The sequence below is a fragment of the Hippopotamus amphibius genome, chromosome 11 (genome assembly GCF_030028045.1).
Source record: "Hippopotamus amphibius kiboko isolate mHipAmp2 chromosome 11, mHipAmp2.hap2, whole genome shotgun sequence".
Lineage (NCBI taxonomy): Eukaryota > Metazoa > Chordata > Mammalia > Artiodactyla > Hippopotamidae > Hippopotamus > Hippopotamus amphibius.
The window spans coordinates 46,678,376-46,698,355 of NC_080196.1; the positions used below are offsets into that span (position 1 = coordinate 46,678,376).

The following is a 19,980-nucleotide window of genomic DNA, read 5'->3' on the forward strand; positions in this document are numbered from 1 at the left end:
TAGTATAGCCTGAAGTCAGGAAGCCTGATTCCACCAACTCCATCTTTTCTTCTCAAGATTGCTTTGGCTATTCGGGGTCTTTTGCGTTTCCATACAAATTGCAAAATATCTTGTTCTAGTTCTGTGAAAAATGCCATTGGTAATTTGATCGGGATTGCATTGAATCTGTAAATTGCTTTCGGTGATATAGTCATTTTCACAATGTTGATTCTTCCATTCCAAGAACATGGTATGTCCCTCCATCTGTTTGTGTCGTCTTTGATTTCTTTCATGAGTGTCTTATAGTTTTCTGAGTACAGGTCTTTTACCTCCTTGGTTAGGTTTATTCCTAGGTATTTTATTCTTTTTGTTGCAGTGGTGAATGGGATTGTTTCCTTAATTTCTCTTTCTGATCTTTCATTGTTAGTGTATAGAACTGCAAGAGATTTCTGTGTGTTAATTTTGTATCCTGCATGTTTACCAAATTCATTGATTAGCTGAAGTAGTTTTCTGGTGGCATCTTTAGGATTTTCTGAGTATAGTATCATGTCATCTGTGAACAGTGACAGTTTTACTTCTTCTTTTCCAATTTGGATTCCTTTGATTTCTTTTTCTTCTCTGATTGCTGTGGCAAGGACTTCCAAAACTATGTTGAATAGTAGTGGTGAGAGTGGACATCCTTGTCTTGTTCCTGATCTTAGAGGGAATGTTTGCAGTTTTTCACCACTGAGAATGATATTTGCTGTGGGTTTGTCATATATGGCCTTTATTATATTGAGGTAGGTTCCCTCTGTGCCCACCTTCTGGAGAGTTTCTATCATAAATAGGTGTTAAATTTTGTCAAAAGCTTTTTCAGCATCTATTGAGATGACCATGTAGTTTTTATCCTTCACTTTGTTAATATGGTGTATCACATTGATTGATTTGCATATATTGAAGAATCCTTGCATTCCAGGGATAAACCCCACTTGATCATGGTGTATGATCCTTTTTTTTTGGCACACGGGCTTAGTTGCTCCATGGCATGTGGGATCTTCCTAGAGCAGGGATTGAACCCATGTTCTCTGCATTGGCAGGCGGATTCTTAACCACTGCGCCACCTAGGAAGCCCCGTGTATGATCCTTTTAATGTGTTGTTGGATTCTGTTTGCTAGTATTTTGTTGAGGATTTTTGCATCTAAATTCATCCGTGATATTGGTGTGTAGTTTTCTTTTTTTGTAGTATCTTTGTCTGTTTTTGATATCAGGGTGATGGTGGCTTCATAGAATGAGTTTGGGAGTGTTCCTTCCTCTGCAGTTTTTTGGAAGAGTTTGAGAAGGATGGATGTTAGCTCTTCTCTAAATGTTTGATAAAATTCACCTGTGAATCCATGTGGTCCTGGACTTTTGTTTGTTGGAAGATTTTTAATCACAGTTTCAATTTCATTACTTGTGATTGGTCTGTTCATATTTTCTATGTCTTCCTGATTCAGTCTTGGAAGGTTATCCCTTTCTAAGAATCTGTCCATTTCATCCAGGTTGTCCATTTTATTGGCACATAGTTGCTTGTAGTAATCTCTTATGATGCTTTTTATTTCTGCAGTGTCTGTTGTAACTTCTCCTATTTTGTTTCTAATTTTCTTGATTTGAGTCCTCTCCCTCTTTTTCTTGATGAGTCTTGCTAGAGGTTTATCAATTTTATTTATCTTCTCAAAGAACCAGCTTTTAGTTTGATTGATTTTTGCTATTGTTTTCTTTGTTTCTATTTCATTTATTTCTGCTCTGATCTTTATGATTTCTAACTGTCTACTAACTTTGGGTTTTGTTTGCTCTTCTTTCTCTAGTTTCTTTAGGTGTAAGGTGAGATTGTTTATTTGGGATTTTTCTTGTTTCTTGAGGTAGGATTGTATCGCTATAAACTTCCCTCTTAGAACTGCCTTTGCTGCATCCCATAGGTTTTGGATCATTGTGTTTTCATTGTCATTTGTCTCTAGGTATTTTTTGATTTCCTCTTTGATTTCTTCAGGGATCTGTTGGTTATTTAGTAGCGTATTGTTTAGCCTCCATGTGTTTGTGTTTTTTACAGTTGTTTTCCTGTAATTGATTTCTAATCTCATAGTGTTGTAGTCAGAAAAGATGCTTGATATGATTTTAATTTTCTTGAATTTACCAAGGCTTAATTTATGACCCAAGATGTGATCTATCCTGGAGAATGTTCTATGTGCACTTGAGAAGAATGTGTAATCTGCTGTTTTTGGATGGAATGTCCTATAGATATCTATTAAATCAAGCTGATTTATTGTGTCCTTTAAAGCTTGTGTTTCCTAATTAATTTTCTGTGTGGATAATCTGTCCATTGGTGTAAGTGGGGTGTTAAAGTCCCCCACTATGATTGGGTTACTGTCGATTTCCTCTTTCATAGTTGTTAGCATTTGCCTTATGTATGGAGGTGCTCCTATATTGGGTGCATATATATTTATAATTGTTATCTCTTCTTCTTGGATTCCCTTGATCTTTATGTAGTGTCCTTTCTTGTCTCTTGTAATATTTTTTATTTTAAAGTCTATTTTATCTGATATGAGTATCGCTACTCCAGCTTTCTTTTGATTTCCATTTGCATGGAATATCTTTTTCCATCCCCTCACTTTCAGTTTGTATGTGTCCCTAGGTCTGACGTGGGTCTCTTGTAGACAGCGTATATATGGGTCTTGTTTTTGTATCCATTCATCCAGTCTGTGTCTTTTGGTTGGTGCATTTAGTCCATTTACATTAAAGGTGATTATCGATATGTATGTTCCTATTACCATTTTCTTAATTGTTTTGTTTTTGTTTCTGTAGGTCCTTTTCTTCTCTTATGTTTCCTGCTTAGAGAAGTTCCTTTAGCATTTGTTGTAGGGCTGGTTTGGTGGTGCTGAATTCTCCTAGCTGTTGCTTGTCTGTAAAGCTTTTGATTTCTCCCTTGAATCTGAATGAGATCCTTGCTGGGTAGAGTATTCTTGGTTGTAGGTTCTTCCCTTTTGTCACTTTAAATATATCATGCCACTCCCTTCTGGCTTGCAGAGTTTCTGCTGAGAAATTAGCTGTTAACCTGATGGGAGTTCCCTTGTATGTTATTTGTCGTTTTTCCCTTGTTGCTTTTAATAATATTTCTCTGTCTTTAATTTTTGTCAGTTTGACTACTGTATGTGTTGGCGTGTTTCTCCTTAGATTTATCCTGCCTAGGACTCTCTGCGCTTCCTGGACTTGGGTAGCTATTTCCTTTCCCATGTTAGGGAAGTTTTCAACTATAATCTCTTCCACTATTTTCTCGGGTCCTTTCTCTCTCTCTTCTCCTTCTGGGACCCCTGTAATGCGAATGTTGGTACGTTTAACGTTGTCCCAGAGGTCTCTTAGGCTGTCTTCAGTTCTTTTCATTCTTTATTCTTTTCCACATCAGTGATTATCACCATTCTGTCTTCTGGGTCACTTATTCGTCCTTCTGCCTCAGTTAATCTGCTATTGGTTCCTTCTAGTGTATTTTTCATTTCAGTTATTGTGTTGCATATCTGTGTTTGTTTGTTCTTTAATTCTTCTAGGTCTTTGGTAAACTTTTCTTGCAACATTTTGATCTTTGCATCCAGTCTTTTTTCAAAGTCCTGGATCATCTTCACCATCGTTATTCTGAATTCTTTTTCTGGAAGAGTGCCTATCTCCTTTTCATTTAGTTGTTTTTCTGGTATTTTATCTTGTTCCTTCATCTGGTACAAAGTATTTTGCCTTTTCATTTTCTCTGTCTTTCTGTGGCTGTGATTTTCAGTTCCACAAGATGAAATAGTGCTGATACTGCTTGATTCTGCTGTCTGCCCTCTTGTGGAGGAAACTGTGTAGGAGGCTGGTGGGTGCTTCCTGATGGGAGGGACTGATGGTGGGTTGGGCTGGGTGGGCGGAGCTCAGTAAAACTTTAATCTGATTTGGTGGGTGGAGCTCAGTGACACTTTAATCTGCTTGTCTGCCAATGGGTGGGGCTGTGTTCCCACCCTGGTGGTCGTTTGGCCTGAGGCAACCCAGCACTGGAGCTTACAGGCTCTTTGGTGGGGCTAATGTTGGACTCTGGGAGGGCTCATGCCAGTGAGCACTTCTCAAAACCCCTGCTGCTAGTGCCCCTGTCTCCTCGGTGAGCCACAGCTGCCCCCCACCTCTGCAGGCAACCCTCCAACACCAGCAGGTAGGTCTGGTTCAGTCTCCTATGGGGTCACTGCTCCTACCCCCTGGGTCCTGCTGAGCACACTTTTTTGTGTGCCCTCCAAGAGTGGAGTCTCCGTTTCCCCCAGTCCTGTGGAGGTCCTGCAGTCAAATCCCGCTGGCTTTCAAAGTCTGATTCTCTGGGAATTCCTCCTCCTGTTGCTGGACCCCCAGGTTAGTAAGCCTGAGGTTGGGTTCAGAACCCTCAGGACTTCTGCAGTATAACTGTTCTCCAGCTTGTGAGTCACCCACCCAGCATTTATGGGATTTGATTTTAACGTGATTGCGCCCCTCCTACTGTCCCACTGTGGCTTCTCCTTTGTCTGTGGATGTGGGGTGTTTTTTTTTTGGTGAGTTCCAGTGTCTTTCTGTCAATGATTGTTCAGCAGTTAGTTGTAATTCCAGTGCTCTTGCAAGAGGGAGTGAGCGCACGTCCTCCTACTCTGCCATCTTGATTCCTCCTCTGTCCATGTGATTTGTATTCAGTTATTTAAACCCTGATTCTGTCACTCTGATAGAAATTGATTTAAATGTAGTTAAGGTGAAAAGGCAAATACTGGATCGCTAATGGTACCATGTTCATATTTTAAATGAATGTGACCTCTATAAAGGTGAATGCATATGATTTTCAAAATACAGGGGAATTTTATCTGTCACCATTAGAAATCTTTTAAAGATGATTTCATGCAAATGAAACTTTGGAGTTTATTTGCTAGATCCAAATAAACATACTAGCTTTTTAAAATTTACAGTTTTTAAAAAATATTAGAATTTTATATTTCCTCAACATGCTAAAAAACTTTTTCAAATAATCTTTTGAATATAGAGCTAAAATTGAATTGCCTGTTTTCATTCATTTTTATTTTTTTCTTGATTTCAGTAATATTATTTGGTAAGCATTTAAAAAAAAAAACCCACAAACCTCTAGGGAAAGTTGTATAATACTAATGGATTGTAATTAGTAAGCTTGGGTATAGGAGAAGTCATTGAAAGTCATATTGTTTTAGAATACATAAATTATGACACAGTAACTTTTTCAGAAGTACATTTGCATTTATTAATTCTTCCTTACAGAATGTGACAGTGATGATAACCTGAGTATAAAAAGTACTTCGATGGGAGAACAATTAAGATCCTCAGAAGGTAACCTAATTTCTACTTGACTGTATCTATATGTTTTTTTAATTTCTCCCTCTCTCACTTCATCTCTCCTACTCCCTCCTACCACTGAGTTAAAAAAAAAATTGTTGTCTCATTTAAAGGATTTAAAGTTTGCGTTTCCTCATGTAAGATGATTTAGGGGCTAGAACGGGAACCAGCCAGTCCACCACCTGGTTTTGTAAATAAGGTTTTATTGGCGCTCAGCCACACTCTGTTGTGTGAGTATTGTCTGTGATGTTGCTTTCATGCCGCAAGAGCGAGTAGTTGTGACACAAACAGTATAGATCCTCCCCCATCCCGCAATCAAGCCTAAAATAATTATTTTCTGACCCATTGCAGAAAATGGTTGCTGTCCCAGAGCTAGGAGAAGATGTTGGTTTCTAAGTTTTTATTTAGTTGAAGTAGTATTAAGAATATTAAAATTATGCAGTGGAACTATGAAAGCGAGCACTTACATCTGAATGTTAATCGCCTTTTCTATAAATTATGTTTCCCTTCTCTTAAAGGAAAAGCTATTGCCTTCCATAGGTTAAAGAGAACTATTTATATTACTTCACATCAAATCATTTATTGGCTTTACCACTATTTGGTTGTGACATAAGTCCAGTTTTTACTGTGGTTTTTGCATAACAGACTGTGCTTTTTAATAACCTTGGGGGGGGATGAAACAACAGATTCTGGAAAATATTTGGAGCTTCACTGAAGAAGTTGAAACTCTTACGTTGGCATCTTTGACATTCAAGGACAACCGTAGGAGTCTTAATATATGTTCCAGTGTGGTATTTGTTGGTGGAGATTTGAGAGTGGAAATGTGTAATTAGGGAGGGGAACACGGCAAAACAAGCACACACAGAATGCCCAACTGGTTTGTTTCCGCACGTCTGCTTGTACTCTCCTAGAATGCAGTTAGTTTCACTAGGAGCACGCTAGAGCTTCGTGCTGTCCGGGCTTGGGAGTCTGCGTGTGGCAGTGGGACTGATTCATCCACTCAGTGAAGTTCAAGACTCTAATCTTTCTCTCTTATAGTCAAAATTCACTGGTTAAACAAAATTGGCAGTAAATCTACAGCCTAATTGGAAGCAAGTTTTCTGACCAACTTGTTTTCCCAACAAGGTCTGGCTCAGTGCTTAAAAGTCACATAATGATGAGTTAAACAGATGAAAGAACATCCTTGAGTTTTAAACAATAACTGCCAGCTAAGTTGTTTATCAAGGCCATGAAAAGATAAACACCATTGGGCATCTAAGTAGTTCAGACTTTGCAACCTTCATTTACTACCCATGACTAATCCCATGGAATGCCAACCAAAATTATAACTTTTAAATAACTACACTTGGGAAACCTCCACAGTTCTATGGGCTCCTGGCCAACCCAGGAAATCTGAGATGTGTGTGCCTGAATACGTACCAGAATTTCTAGCATTTTGTTATTTATGTAATACATTTCATGGTTGGGAGAGTTTGAGAATTTTTACATCTTTATCATGTCTTAGTTTGAAAAAGGATTACCATTAATGAATTCAAGTTAAAAGATACTTCAAACTTTTAACCAGTTGTCCTATGAAGCAGGGATATAATGCTCTAATTTCAAGAAGAATCAAAGTGGTGTTACATGTGTGTTTTCTTTCGTTTCCTTTATGTAAAATGAGTTTGAGAAGCATGTAGTGTTCTACCTGTAAGATAGGGAGTGTGGCCTCCTCTGTAGTTGCCTCTAATACCTCCCCCCTCCCCACCCCAAATAAGAACTAATTCAGATATCATCTCTTAGGTTGAACCATATAGAATTACCACCTTGTAGACAATTTTGTTTGATCAGTGTTGCTTGGATCTTCCATTTTTAGAGGGAGCTAACTACTACCACCTCTAGACTCCCTCCAATTTAAACATTTTTTTGTTTGTTTGTTTGCATCTCTCATCCCCACCAAACTGTGAGCTCCTCAGGGAGTAGGATCATGTTTTATTTATCTTTATTTCAACAACACCTGGCACATGTTTAGCACTAAATGATTGTTGAATGAATAAACTTATAACATGTTAGAGCTACCAGGACCCATCTCCCTATAACTGGGTAAAGGAAATTAAGACAAGAGGCCATTTGGCTGGGAGAATATTTGATGATTTTGTTGACCCTGCACCATGGAAGCGAAGTGATTTTCTAGTCTAGACCTGATAGCAAAACTCAAAAAGATATAAATAACTTCTCAAATCTCTTCTCATCCCTTCCCTTCCCAACATAACACTTTAAAAGCCTGACATATTGGCAGCAAAAAGCAGGATCAATTTGCTTGTGACTTTTTGCCTTGGGGAAAGGCAGTTTCTCTTGTCACCTCTTCTTCCCCCACCATGATTTATCTTCTGTCTTCTGTCTCATTCTTTGTTGTTCTCTATAGACCAGTATCAGATTCTAATTACCCAAGCCAGACATAAAGATCCTATTTAATCTCAGCTCTGCTGTTTACAAGTTATATAATGTTGTGCAAGTCCCTTAACTTCACTGTGTGTCAGTTTCCTCAACTTTAAAATCTAGCATACCTGTCTCACTAGAGTAGCCTGGCACATGGTAAGCAGGGTATGTATTGCTTGCTGCTGCTGTTAATTGATTAATTTTTGGCTGCATAGCACGGCTTGCAGGATCTTAGTTCCCTGACCAGGGATCGAGCCTGTGCCTTCGGCAGTGAAAGTTCAGAGGCCTGACCACTGAGGAGGAACTCCCCAAGATTTTCATCATTACCATTATTCACCGTTACCTGCACCTAAGGTGCGCTCTGAAAGTATACACACTGAACAGAGGCATTCTGACTCAAATCCCTGGAAGAGAGAGAAGACATCATGTGGGTGGTTGCCAATGCAAAACCATCTTTCCATAAATGTCAGCAATTTGCCTTAGAGTTCCTTCAATTAATAGCAGTCATCAATGTAATTAATATTATAACATAACATAAATAATAAAGCTATACTGTGACCAGTTTAAAGAACAAAGAAAGGATAAGAGACTTGGTGTGTTCAGTTTTTACTTCAGTTAATGTTTATGAAAAATCTAATACTTTCAAAACTGCTCTTAATCTTAACAATTTATGAGAGTCAGAATATTCTCCTTACTTTACATAAAAACTTAGTCTTCCAAAAATTAAGTACTTTGCCTTCAGATTCACAGCCTTGAAAATGATAGGAGCATGGTTCAATATAGATCTTCTGACTCCTATTACTGTGTTCTTTCTTATTTTGTCATATTACCTCTCTTTCAAAGAGAATGAAATTAAGGCAGAGAGATAAGAGAATAAGAGAAACATAGACTTAGCCATATAAAAGAAAAACAAGGACATGTTTGCCATAAATGTTGTTTATTTCTTCATATAGCTTTGAGTCACTGTCTAATGTCTTTTCATTTCAACCTGAAAGATTCCCTTAGCATTTCTTGTAGGGCGGATCTGCTGGTAACAAAATCCTTTAGCTTTTGTTTATGTGGGAATGTCTTGACTTCTCCATTCTTTCTAGATATAGAATTCTTGTTTGACAGATTTTTTGTTTTTTGGTTTTTTCCTTTTGGCACTTTAAAATCTCACTTTTCTCTGGTCACCATGATTTTTGATGAGAAATAAGCTATTAGTGTTATTAAAAATCTTACATGTGAGGAGTTGCTTCTCTCTTGCTGCTTCTATTGATTTTGGCTTTTGACAGTTTGGCTATAATGTGTCTCAGTGTGGATCCCTTTGAGTTTCTCCTGTTTGGAGTTTGTTGGCCTTCTTGGATGTGTAGATTTATGTCTTTCATCAAAATTGGGACATTTAAAATTTGCTGATTCTTTTTTCTGTCTGCCTAATTTTGTTAAACTCGTGTAATGAATTTTTCATTTTAATTGTAATTTTCAGCTCCAGAATTTCTATTTGGTGGCCTTTCATAATTTCAATTTCTTTATGATATTCTCATTTTGTTCATACATTGTTTTCCTGGATTCCTTTACTTCCTTGTCCATGGGTTACTCTAGCTCCTAGAACATACGTAAGACAGTTGGTTTAAAGTCTTTGTTTAGTAAATTCCATGTCTAGGTGTCCTCAGGGACAATTTAACTCAAATTTCTTTTCACTTTGAACAGGCCATACTTTCCTGTTTCTTTGTATTATTTGTGTTTTTACTGTTGTTGAAAATTGGGTGTGCAATATTATAACATAGTACCTCTGGAAATCAGATTCTATCTCCCAAAGTTTGCTGTTTGTGACTGTCGCGCTGCAGCTGTCCATTTGTTTAGTTACTTTTCCAAACTGTTTTTGGCATAACTGTATTCCTTGTCACATCTGGTCATTGAAGTCTCTGTTCCTTTAGCTTGTGTTCAACTAGTGTTTTAACAGAGATTTCCTTGAATACCAGGAGCTAAAAAACACAACACAACACAACACAGCACAACACAACCTCACCCAGGCTTTGCAGATTGGCTCTGTGCTGAGGCCCTTCAACATTTAGCTAGGCTTACAGTGAGCCTGCAGATCAGCCAGTGGTGAGGCCTTGGTGTCTTCTCAGGTACTTTCTGAGCATGCATCCTGCCTGGGTATGTGCCTGGTTTCTAAATTCCCCAGTGCACATAGGTGCTTTTGAATGCCGTAATTTCCCAAGGAACTTCTCTTCATGGGTTTTCCTCCCAGATATTAGGTGTCCTGTTGTATGTCTCAACCATAATCTTTTACCCCAGGCTGTGGGCTTTTTGTTTGCCTTACAATGTTTCTGAGCAATGCAGGCTGCTTTTCTGCCCTGAGTGGGTTCTGAGCTTGGTAGAATAGAGGTGATTGCCTTGTTTCAGTCCTTCAGATAGCCCCCAGACAGATTAGAACAAACACAGTGATTTGTGAGTTCTGCTCTGCTCTTGGGACCAGGGTCTCACGCTAGGAGTATGGGCTGCCATCTTCAAGACTGCTGCGGAGGCACAGGGAGGTGGTGAGGAAAGGGCAAGTGAAAATACCATGAGGCTTTCCTACTGTTTTTTTTTTTTTTTTTTAAATTCATTTATTTATTTTATTTATTTATGGGCTGCATTGGGTCTTCGTTGCTGCACACGGGCTTTCTCTAGTTGCTGCAAGTGGGGGCTACTCTTCGTTGTGGTGAGCAGGCTCCTCATTGTAGTGGCTTCTCTTGTTTTTTGGAGCACGGGCTCTAGGCGCATGGGCTTCAATAGTTGCGGCACGTGGGCTCAATAGTTGTGGCTCACGGGCTCTAGAGCACAGGCTCAATAGTTGTGGTGCTCAGGCTTAGTTGCTCCGTGGCTTGTGGAATCTTCCCAGGGCAGGGCTCGAACCTGTGTCCCCTGCATTAGCAGGCAGATTCTTTACCACTGCGCCACCTAGGGAGTCCTTTCCTACTGTTTTTATGTTGTCTTTTTCTTGATTCAATTTTTGCTTTGTTACTGTGAACCTTTGAGTATTTTCCAGGCTTTTGACAAAGTTGTTTCTGACAGTTTCTGCTTATGTTTCAGTGTTTCTGTGGAAGGACGGGTGTCTGGGGCTGCCTACTCTGTCATTTTGTTGTATATTCACTCTAAGACCAATTTTATTTCTTCTTTAAATACTTCAGAGAATTCACTAGTAAAACTGTCTGGACCTGGAGTTTTCTTTCTGGGGAGTCTTTTAATAATAAATTTATTTTCTTTACTATACATAGGTATTTAGATTTTATTTCATTTTGTGTCAGTTTTGGAGAATGGTGTTTTTCAAGAAATTTGTCCGTTTTACCTAGATTGGCAAATGTACCAGTGTAAAGTTTTTCATAATAATATTCCTTTATTACATATGTTTTTTTATTTCTGTAGGATCTCTGGTGATATTTTCTCATTTTTTCCTGATACTGGTAATTTTTGTTTTCTTTCTTGATCACTAACTAGAAGTTTATTAGTTTATTTGGTCTTTTCAAGGAATGAACTTTTTTTAGTGGATAATTTCTTTCTTTTTGGTCTGCTATCCATTTAATTGATTTCTTCTCTTTATTGTTTCCTTTCTTCTACTTTGGGTCTAATTTTCTCATCTTTTATAGCTTCTTAATGTGACAGATTGTTGACCTAAATTTTTTCTTCTGTTTTAATGTAAACATTTAAAGGTGTTTATTTCCCTCTAAGCCAAGGTGAGCAAGCTTTTTCTGAAAAATACCAGGTAGTAAATATTTTAGGCTTTGTGTGTCCTATGGTCTCTGTTACAATTACTCAACTCCTCTATCATAGCATGAAAGCAGCCATAAACAAATGAGTGTGGATGTGTCCAGTAAAACTTTATTTACAAAAATTGCTGGTGGACTGTATTTGGCCCACAGACTGTAGTTTGTCATCTCTCTACTTTTTGCTGTGTTCCACAGATTTTCATATTGTATTTTTGCTATCAGTTTGAAATATTTTCTAATTTTCCGTATATTTTCTCCTTTGATGTATTGGCTCTTTAGAAATATATAGTTTAATTTCCAAATATTTGAATGTATTATTATTCACTCCTAATTTAATTTTGTTGTGGTAGAGAATATACTCTGTAAAATGTAAATCTTTCAAAATTTATTGAGACTAATGGCCCAACACGTGGGCTGTTGTGATGAACATTCCATACGTACTTGAAAAGAATGTATTTTCTGTGTATATTGAGTACAGCACTTTATACGTGTCCATTAGGTCAAGGTGGTTGGTATTATCAGCTCTTCTTTATCCTTACTGATTTTTTTATCTAGTTGATCTATCAATTACTACAGTAGGAGCAGTGAACTTCTTCATCAATGATTATAGATTTATTTTTTCTCTTAGTTCTGCCATTTTATATTTTTGTATTTTGGAGTTCTGTTTTTAGTTGCATATACACATCTGATGTCTTCCTAATGAACTGATCTGCTTATGATATTATGAACTAATGTTTATCTCTGTTAATACCTTTTATCATGAAATCTTTTTTGTCTCATGTTAACATAGCTACTCAAGCTTCCTTACGCTTAATGTTTACATAGTATATGTTTTTCCATCCTTTTAGTTTCAATCTATTTGTGTCTTTATTTTAAAACTACATCTCTTATAGACACCATAAAGTTCAGTCTTACTTTTTGATTTACAACCAAATATTTGTTTCTATTCTTTTTGTGGTTACTGTGGCATTTTACCACATTTTTTATATGTAACATAAAGACTAAAGTATATGTATATGTTGTCTGCCTCTATGCGACAATAAAAGGACTCTAGAACACTGCAACTCTGATCATTTCCCCTGACTTACATGCTAGTATTCTCCAGAATTTTGGTTCTCTATGTGTGTGTATATATATGTATGTAATGCACACAAAAATTGTACAAAACATCTCACAAAGCAGGTGACCATTCTTCGGTTAAAAAATGTAGAATATTGCCAGTGTGTTGATTTCCTAGGGTTGCTCAACTAAGTACTACAAATTAGGTGGCTTAAAACAACAGAAATTGCCTCACAGTTCTGGAGTTTAGACATCTTAAGGTCAAGCTGTTGGTAGGGCCATGGTCCTGCACCCAGCTTCTGGTTGTCACTGGTGATTGTAGGCGTTTCTTGGTTTCTAGATGCATCCCTCTAATCTCTGCCTCCATCATCATGGGCCATCTCTACCTGTGTGTCTGTCTTCACATGGCATTTTCTTCCAATAAGGACACCAGTCATATTGAATTAGGGCTCACCCTAGCAACCTCATCTTAACTTGTTTACACCCACAAAGACGCTATTTCCAAGTTAGGTCACATTCGTAGGTACCAGGGTAAGGACATACCTTTTGGGGGGGAGCACAGTTCAACCCATAACAACCAGTACGCTAGAAGCATCCCCCTCATTTAATTTTAATTAATTAAATTACAAATAGCCACATATAGTCAGTGTCTGTCATATCAGACAGCACAGGCGTGGTCTATATTCTTTTGGGTCTGATGCCTTCAGTCAGCATTGTTTTACAGATTCATCTGATTGTTAGCATGTAGCTTTGGTTTGTTCATTTCCAATACCTGTATAATAATTTTACACATATATCACAACTCATATCTTACTTACAGACATTTGGTTCACTGTTAGAAGTAATTCCCATACTTCTGGGAATACATACTGAATTGGGGACTTGCTGACATTCAGCTTTAGTAAGTTATGCCAAGCTTTTTTCCAAAGTGGTTGTTCCAGTTTCTTCCATCCCAGTAGTGAATGTGGGTTCCCATTAATAATCTGTTGATACATCTTCACTAATCATTGAATTATTGATCTTTTTAATTTTAGCTAGTGATGGACATTTCTTTGTGGTTTGAATTTACATTTTTCTGACGAGTAATGTTTATTGACCATTTTGACATCTTTTGCCAGTGCCTTTCCAGATATCTTGACAGTTTTCTTTTGGATGATATTTTTATTCATTTTTCTGGGTTGACAATCTTTCAGTTCTTTCTGGGTATAAGCAAGATCCATGTATTGCAAATATTTTCTCTCACTCTATGTCTTGTCTTTTTACTCACTTAATGGTGCTTTTGATGGATAAAAGTAATCTTAATACATTCCAAAGTACCATTCTTTTTCATAACATTTTTTTGAATCCTGTTGAATAAATCTTTGCCTACACTAAGGTCATGAAGATATTCCCGTGTATTATCTTCTAGAAGCTTTGTTTGTTTTGCCTCTCTCAATTATATGGTAAATGTACAGTAAATCTGAAATGTATTTTTGTATATTCCATAAGGTAGGGATAAATTAAAAATTTTTTTCCATATGGCCTACTGATTGACCATTTGTTAAAAATACCGTCTTTCACCACCTTTGTCATCAGTCAAGTTTCCACATATGCAGGAGTATGATTTTGAGCTGTCTGTGCTGTTCTTTTGGTCTGTTCATCTGTTCTTGCACTAGTACCACACTCTTAATTACTGTAACTTTGTAATAAGTTTTCATAAAAAGAAATCTTGTCACCTTTTTCTTCTTTGCTAAGAGCATGTTGGCTTTTCTGTGTGTGCATTTCTTCATCCCTCTGAATTCATTTATGGCTACTCACTGAGCTAGAATCTAGCTTTGTTAACACAGTGTAGAGTAGCTTGCAGTGTTTTAAATTGCCAACTACACTAGTGCCCTAGATCAGGGGAAGATGCGGCTACATATTAGAGGAATTATTGGTGCCTGTGAACCAAGAAGGCTCTGGGAGACCATGGACTGGGTGGGATGAGATAAATCTGGTGTGAGAAACTAGTGAAGGCCAAGAAACTGACACCTAGTTCCATCCTCTTGGACTTCAGCATCATTCTCAGGAAATGGAGAAAAAGACCAATGAACCCAGGAATGTCTGTCTTGTTCACTGTTGTATTCTGTGCCTGGTATACAGTGGGCATTCAGTAAATATTTGTTCAGTGAGTACATATGTGTATTTAATAAATGCTTCTCAGAGGACATTTATATAACCATGAGTTTGACTCTTTGCCTTAGATACTAGAAAGCTTAAACTGAAAATTTTAATAGCCTTTGAGATTTTGCCACTTCATGATTTTGCCTTTTCTATTTCTGCTTGAGTCTTATGTGCATTACCACAAATTTTTTTGGAAATACTTACTCTTTTTCCATGTTGAGTCTGGTGATTACCTGTTAGTGATTCTAGAAGTTTATTGACTTTCTATGTCCCTAAATGGAAATTACAAGTTTCTTAGCATAATTAAGCTCAGATATGTTATAATTCAGTTTGGGATTATATCCAGATTCTCATATTTCCAAATAGTCATATTTTATGATGAAGAAACTGCCAAGTTATCCTGTTTCTCCAATTTGTATTTCCTTTCCTTCCTGAAAATACAGATGTAGTTGATGAGATTTACCTAAAGCACATCTTTATTAGTTTTCTGCCCTAAATATTAAAGTTCTTTATTTTTTAATGCAGATGTGGAATTAGAAGAAGCAATTAGAAGAAGTCTTGAGGAAATGTAATTAAAGATATTACCACAAAACATCAAGTGGCCTTGAAGAGACTCAGGATAATGAATTCTTGAGTTTGTTTTCTAAAGGAGACCAGAAATCTACTAGTACAAATGTATTTGAAAACACGCTTATTTTTGCTTTCATATGTTCAAAATCTGATATTTGCTTTGTATTTTTGTGCTATTTTGCAGAAATGTATAGAGGAATACAATACATGTTGATGCAAATACAAATTGTGTATTCTAATACAGGTATCATGTTTTCCAGTAAACTCTGAATTTGTATATTTAGGTTACAAGCATTAAAAAAAAAAGAAAGAAAAAAAAAAGCCCTTGACCATTGTTTATATGTTTCCCAGATAGAATTGGTTCTTTAATTTTGTTTGTGCTGGACAGATGGTCCTAGTTTATTTCTTTAGGAGTGAAGGTGAATATGAGTGAAGCTGTCAGTCCTGCTTCTCCTGCGGCACTAGCATGTAACTCTTTTAAGATCTTTGCTTATGGTTACGGAAGAGTAAAGGAAACTGATCATTGAAAGAGATGAAAAACAGCAGTGTTCTTTGTGGGTTTCACTCAGATGTATATTCCTGCTTTAGTTAGAGCTGCATATTGCTGGAATAAAAAAAATTTCTCTGCACGTAGTAAAAAGAAACTTTTCCCATTCCTTTTCTCTGCTAAGACTTTTATGTCACTTGTATTATGTACTGTTTAAAGGGAATTATGTAAAAAATATTTGCATAGAATTAGGCATATTTTTAATAATATTAGTCCTTTTATATATGTATATTTGTGTAAACATAGTATTCTTCAGAAAATAATGTTGAAAGTCTACTCAGGAGTAATCTTCCTTAACCCTTTAAAATTTTTATTTCATATGCAAGTACCTTCATTTTAGTTATTCATTAAAATGTCAATTTCCTACAGTTGGTATTATTTAATTTTTAAATGTTGAGGCCTCATTGTGAATAATAAAAACTGTTACCTAATTAGGAGACTAAGAAGGGGCTTATCATACAGTTTTTGTGTATATGCTTCATGTTATTTGACCAGAAATGTCATCCCTAAAAATTTTGAGTGGTAATTACTTACCAAACTTAAAATTTTCTGTAAATATACATTTTTCTTTAAGACAAAAAAAAAAAAAAAGGCTAGAACTTTGGTCTTTCTCTGCAACTAGATAGTTTAGTGTGAAGTAGTATTACTGGGTTTTGTTTTGCTTTTTTAATAGTCTTTTCGATCCACATTGGAAGCCAATTTGTGTTTTTATTTCTTAAGCTGTCAGTTCTGTCCTACCTGCTTGCATTTTTTTTTAAGTACACATAATAGCTTGAGAATAATGTACTAGTCATTTTTCCAAAGTGACCACATTTGTACTTTCAATTTCTTTGTTAGAGTAGTTAAGGCTTTGGGAGATAGTCATGGAGCCAGACGTTAAAGACATCTTCAGGAGCTTGCTCAGTAGTGAGGAGCTGGAAGGGTGTTGCCTAAAGAAGAGTGGTCCAGCAGATGTGAGAGAGGTGCCACACCCAGGTGGATGCAGCCAGTGTTCTCTCAGGACGCTTGTGTATTATGTATGGTCAAGAGAAACTGAGGCTTTTCATGTGACAGGAAAAGGATGATCCTTAAAATAAGGTAACCGGGTTGTTTAATGTTTTAATAATTGTCACTGATTCTATTTCTACTTCTTAAGCAATTAAAAATCATTTTTAAATTACTTCATAATTTAAACTTAATTTAGACACAAGGAGGAGAGGTAGTCTAGATGTTACAGAAGGTTATGGGGAGTATTATCAAGAATAAATGTTTCTAACATTGACAGTGATGCTTACCTGTTTGTTTTTATTCGTTTTTCATTTTATTGTGATGTTATTTTTTCTTTTAAAAAGTTTTTATTGTGATTCCTTATTTTTATATCTGAATAACAACTTTTGTTGAAGCAATGATGGATAACATAATGTTTATTTTAAAAAGGATATGTGGATAATGTACTGATAGCATCTGGTTGGCGGTATCACTGATTGTCATAAATAAAAATTCCTTGGTTAAGAAGCCTTTTTTAAATTTAATTTTTTTGGATGCTTGGTATCCTACCAGCCCAGCCTTTTTTCCTACTCCTTGTCCCCCTGACAACCTGGCCCTCCACTCTGGCCTTTCCCAAGAACAAGGTACAGGGACTATTCTAGACACTCTTGGGCTAGTGCATCTAGGAGACTCAGTTGGCTGGGCGTCAATTTTTTTTTTATAAATTTATTTATTTATTTATTGGCTGTGTTGGGTCTTCACTGCCGCATGCAGGCTTTGTCTAGTTGCAGAGAGCGGGGGCTACTCTTCTTTGTGGTGCGCAGGCTTCTCATTGCTGTGGCTTCTCTTGTGGCGGAGCACGGGCTTTAGGCATGCAGGCTTCAGTAATTGTGGCACGCGGGCTCAATAGTTGTGCCTCGCGGGCTCTAGAGCGCAGGCTCAGTAGTTGTGGCGCACGGGGCTTAGTTGCTCTGTGGCATGTGGGATCTTCCCAGAGCAGGGATCGAATCGTGTCCCTGCATTGGCAGGTGGATTCTTAACCACTGCGACACCAGGGAAGCCCTGGGCCTCAACTTAAAGAGCTTTTTTTTCCCATCATTGTTTTCTTCTAAATTTCTTTGAAACCATTCATTCATTCACTCACAACGTATTTCTTGAGTACTTACCATGTGTCGGCAACCATTCTAAGCACTTGAGATACACGAGTGAGCAAAACGAGACCCACACTCCTCTGTGGAGCACAGCTGGGGGAGAGGTGACAAGATGGGGAAGGGAAGGGGAGATAGTGTGGGGGTGGGGGGCGGGTGCTTGCTATTTGTAATAGGGAGGTCAGGGTCCTTCCGGTGAACTTGAGCAAAGACCCGAAGGTGAGGGAGTGAGCCATGCAAATGTGTATGGGGAGGAGCTGTAAGTGGAGGTGAAAGGTCTGGAAGTGAGCTTGATACATCTGTGGAAAAGCAAGAAGGCTAGTCCAGGTGAGCAAGCAGGACGAGTTCAGAGCGATAGGAGATGGAGTGCTTTGAGGTCGCTTCCGAAGACCTTGGCTTTTACGCATTTCACAAATGAGAGCCGCTGGAGGTTTCTGAGAAGTGGTGTTGCGGCAGGAGATAGGTGGGCTCCAGGCTTGGCATTTACAACTGGCCTCCTATTTACATGTCTTGGGGTGAGAAAAAGATGGGCTTCGGGCCTGGCACTTACAAGTAGCCTCCTCTTTGCATTTCCTGAAACAGGAGATAGGTGGGCTCCAGGTTAGGTATTTATAATAGCCTCCTGTTTGCCCTCTGAGATGGAAATAACAACAGAAACAGGGTAAGTAGCCGGGCTTTGTCTCCTGTGGACACTTTAAGAAATAGTCGTGGCAGGGACAGAGAGGGGCTAAACCCTGTTTGAGTAAAGATCAAGAGGTCATATATTGCCCATCCCTGAGGCAAGGGAGACACTGCACATACGCAGAAAGGCTCCTTGGGGGTCAAAAGCAGGAGACAACACCAGGCCATGATGAGTCTTGCTTCCCCAGACTACTTTGCTTGGAGATCCAACTTGGCTGAGAGGTGCGTGCGCACCTAGGAGGGTCCTGAGACAAATGAGGCAGGGGGACAAAACAAGATGGTTGGCCAGAAGGAAGAAGAAGACCTGGAAAACTGCCCCCTTATGAAGGATTTAAACTTCCCAAAGGCGTGACTCTGAATTCACCTGTGCGTCTTTCCCTGTGTAGTCTGCTTTTCCAATAAAGTTTTTACTTTCCTCTTTACGTTCTGCCTTCTTGCCTGAATTCTTTCCTGACAAAGCAGGCAAGAACTGGGGGTTTAGGCCCTAGCTGCTGGCCTCTGTGGTCTGGCCGTTAGGACTCCAGGTCTGGGAGCTAAGATCTTACCTCCAGCCATGGCTCGCAGCAAGCTGCCGCTTAACTGCTGCTAGCGTCCAAAACCACAGCTTACTGCTGTGATAGGCCTTATTTAGAAGAAGCATCCTAGCTGCTGTTGAGCGCAGACATGAGCGGTGAGAGCAGAAGCAGGAAGACAGGGTGGGAGAGTATTGCAGGAGAGAATTGATGCTGGCCGAGACCGAGTCGGGGAGTGGGGACAGGCAAGTGAGAGCAGGACTGGGTGTTCTCTGAAGGTGGAGCCCACTGGGTCTAGGGTGTGAGAGAGAGAGTCCAGCACGATTCTAAACCTATCTGATAGACTTTCAGACCATTCACAAAATGTCTAAAGATTCCAGGCTTGTCTCATGCTAGGACAAAACGTTTAATGAGGTCAGATAGTCCCTTACAGCAGTAGTTTAGTATTCAGAGTTCAGAGGAGTTGGGATCCAGCCTTAAGGACCTCATCTCTGTTCAAGTAATTCAGTGGCTTTGGTCTCAGATTAAAGGTTGTGATCCAACTTTAAACTGTTATTATCTCCATTTCAGGCGCCCTGTATATTCCCATCCTTGTAATACAGGTTAGAGAGCTATAATGAGATGTGGGCAAAGCTCAAATATTTAAGTAGATACGTACTCCTGGCCCCATTCCACCTTTACAGTGTCTAACCTAGTGGTATACTGCGTCTTTTCATAACAGGAGATTTAAATAAATGGGGTGTGAAACGGCCTCAAATAATGATTTCACTCAAATTCCAACCAATAACTTAAAAAAATAAGTGGGTGCTTTACCAAAATTCCCTTCTTAATCATCTTCTTTTTGTTATTTATTTTATTTATTTTATTTTATTTTGGCTGTG

The 19,980-nt window shown here is 38.2% G+C and overlaps 1 protein-coding gene across 2 annotated transcripts in view; it reads left to right on the top strand.

Moving 5' to 3' along the window:
* ZNF451 (zinc finger protein 451) overlaps positions 1-17,280 on the top strand; it is an 82,890-nt gene extending 65,610 nt beyond the window's left edge. For both annotated transcript variants that reach the window (XM_057699490.1, XM_057699491.1), the window contains 2 exons: positions 5,254-5,322; positions 15,201-17,280. In XM_057699490.1, coding sequence (XP_057555473.1) covers positions 5,254-5,322; positions 15,201-15,247 — 116 coding nt within the window. In that variant the 3' untranslated portion in view covers positions 15,248-17,280. The remainder of the gene's footprint in view (positions 1-5,253; positions 5,323-15,200) is intronic.
* Positions 17,281-19,980: the final 2,700 nt, after the last annotated feature.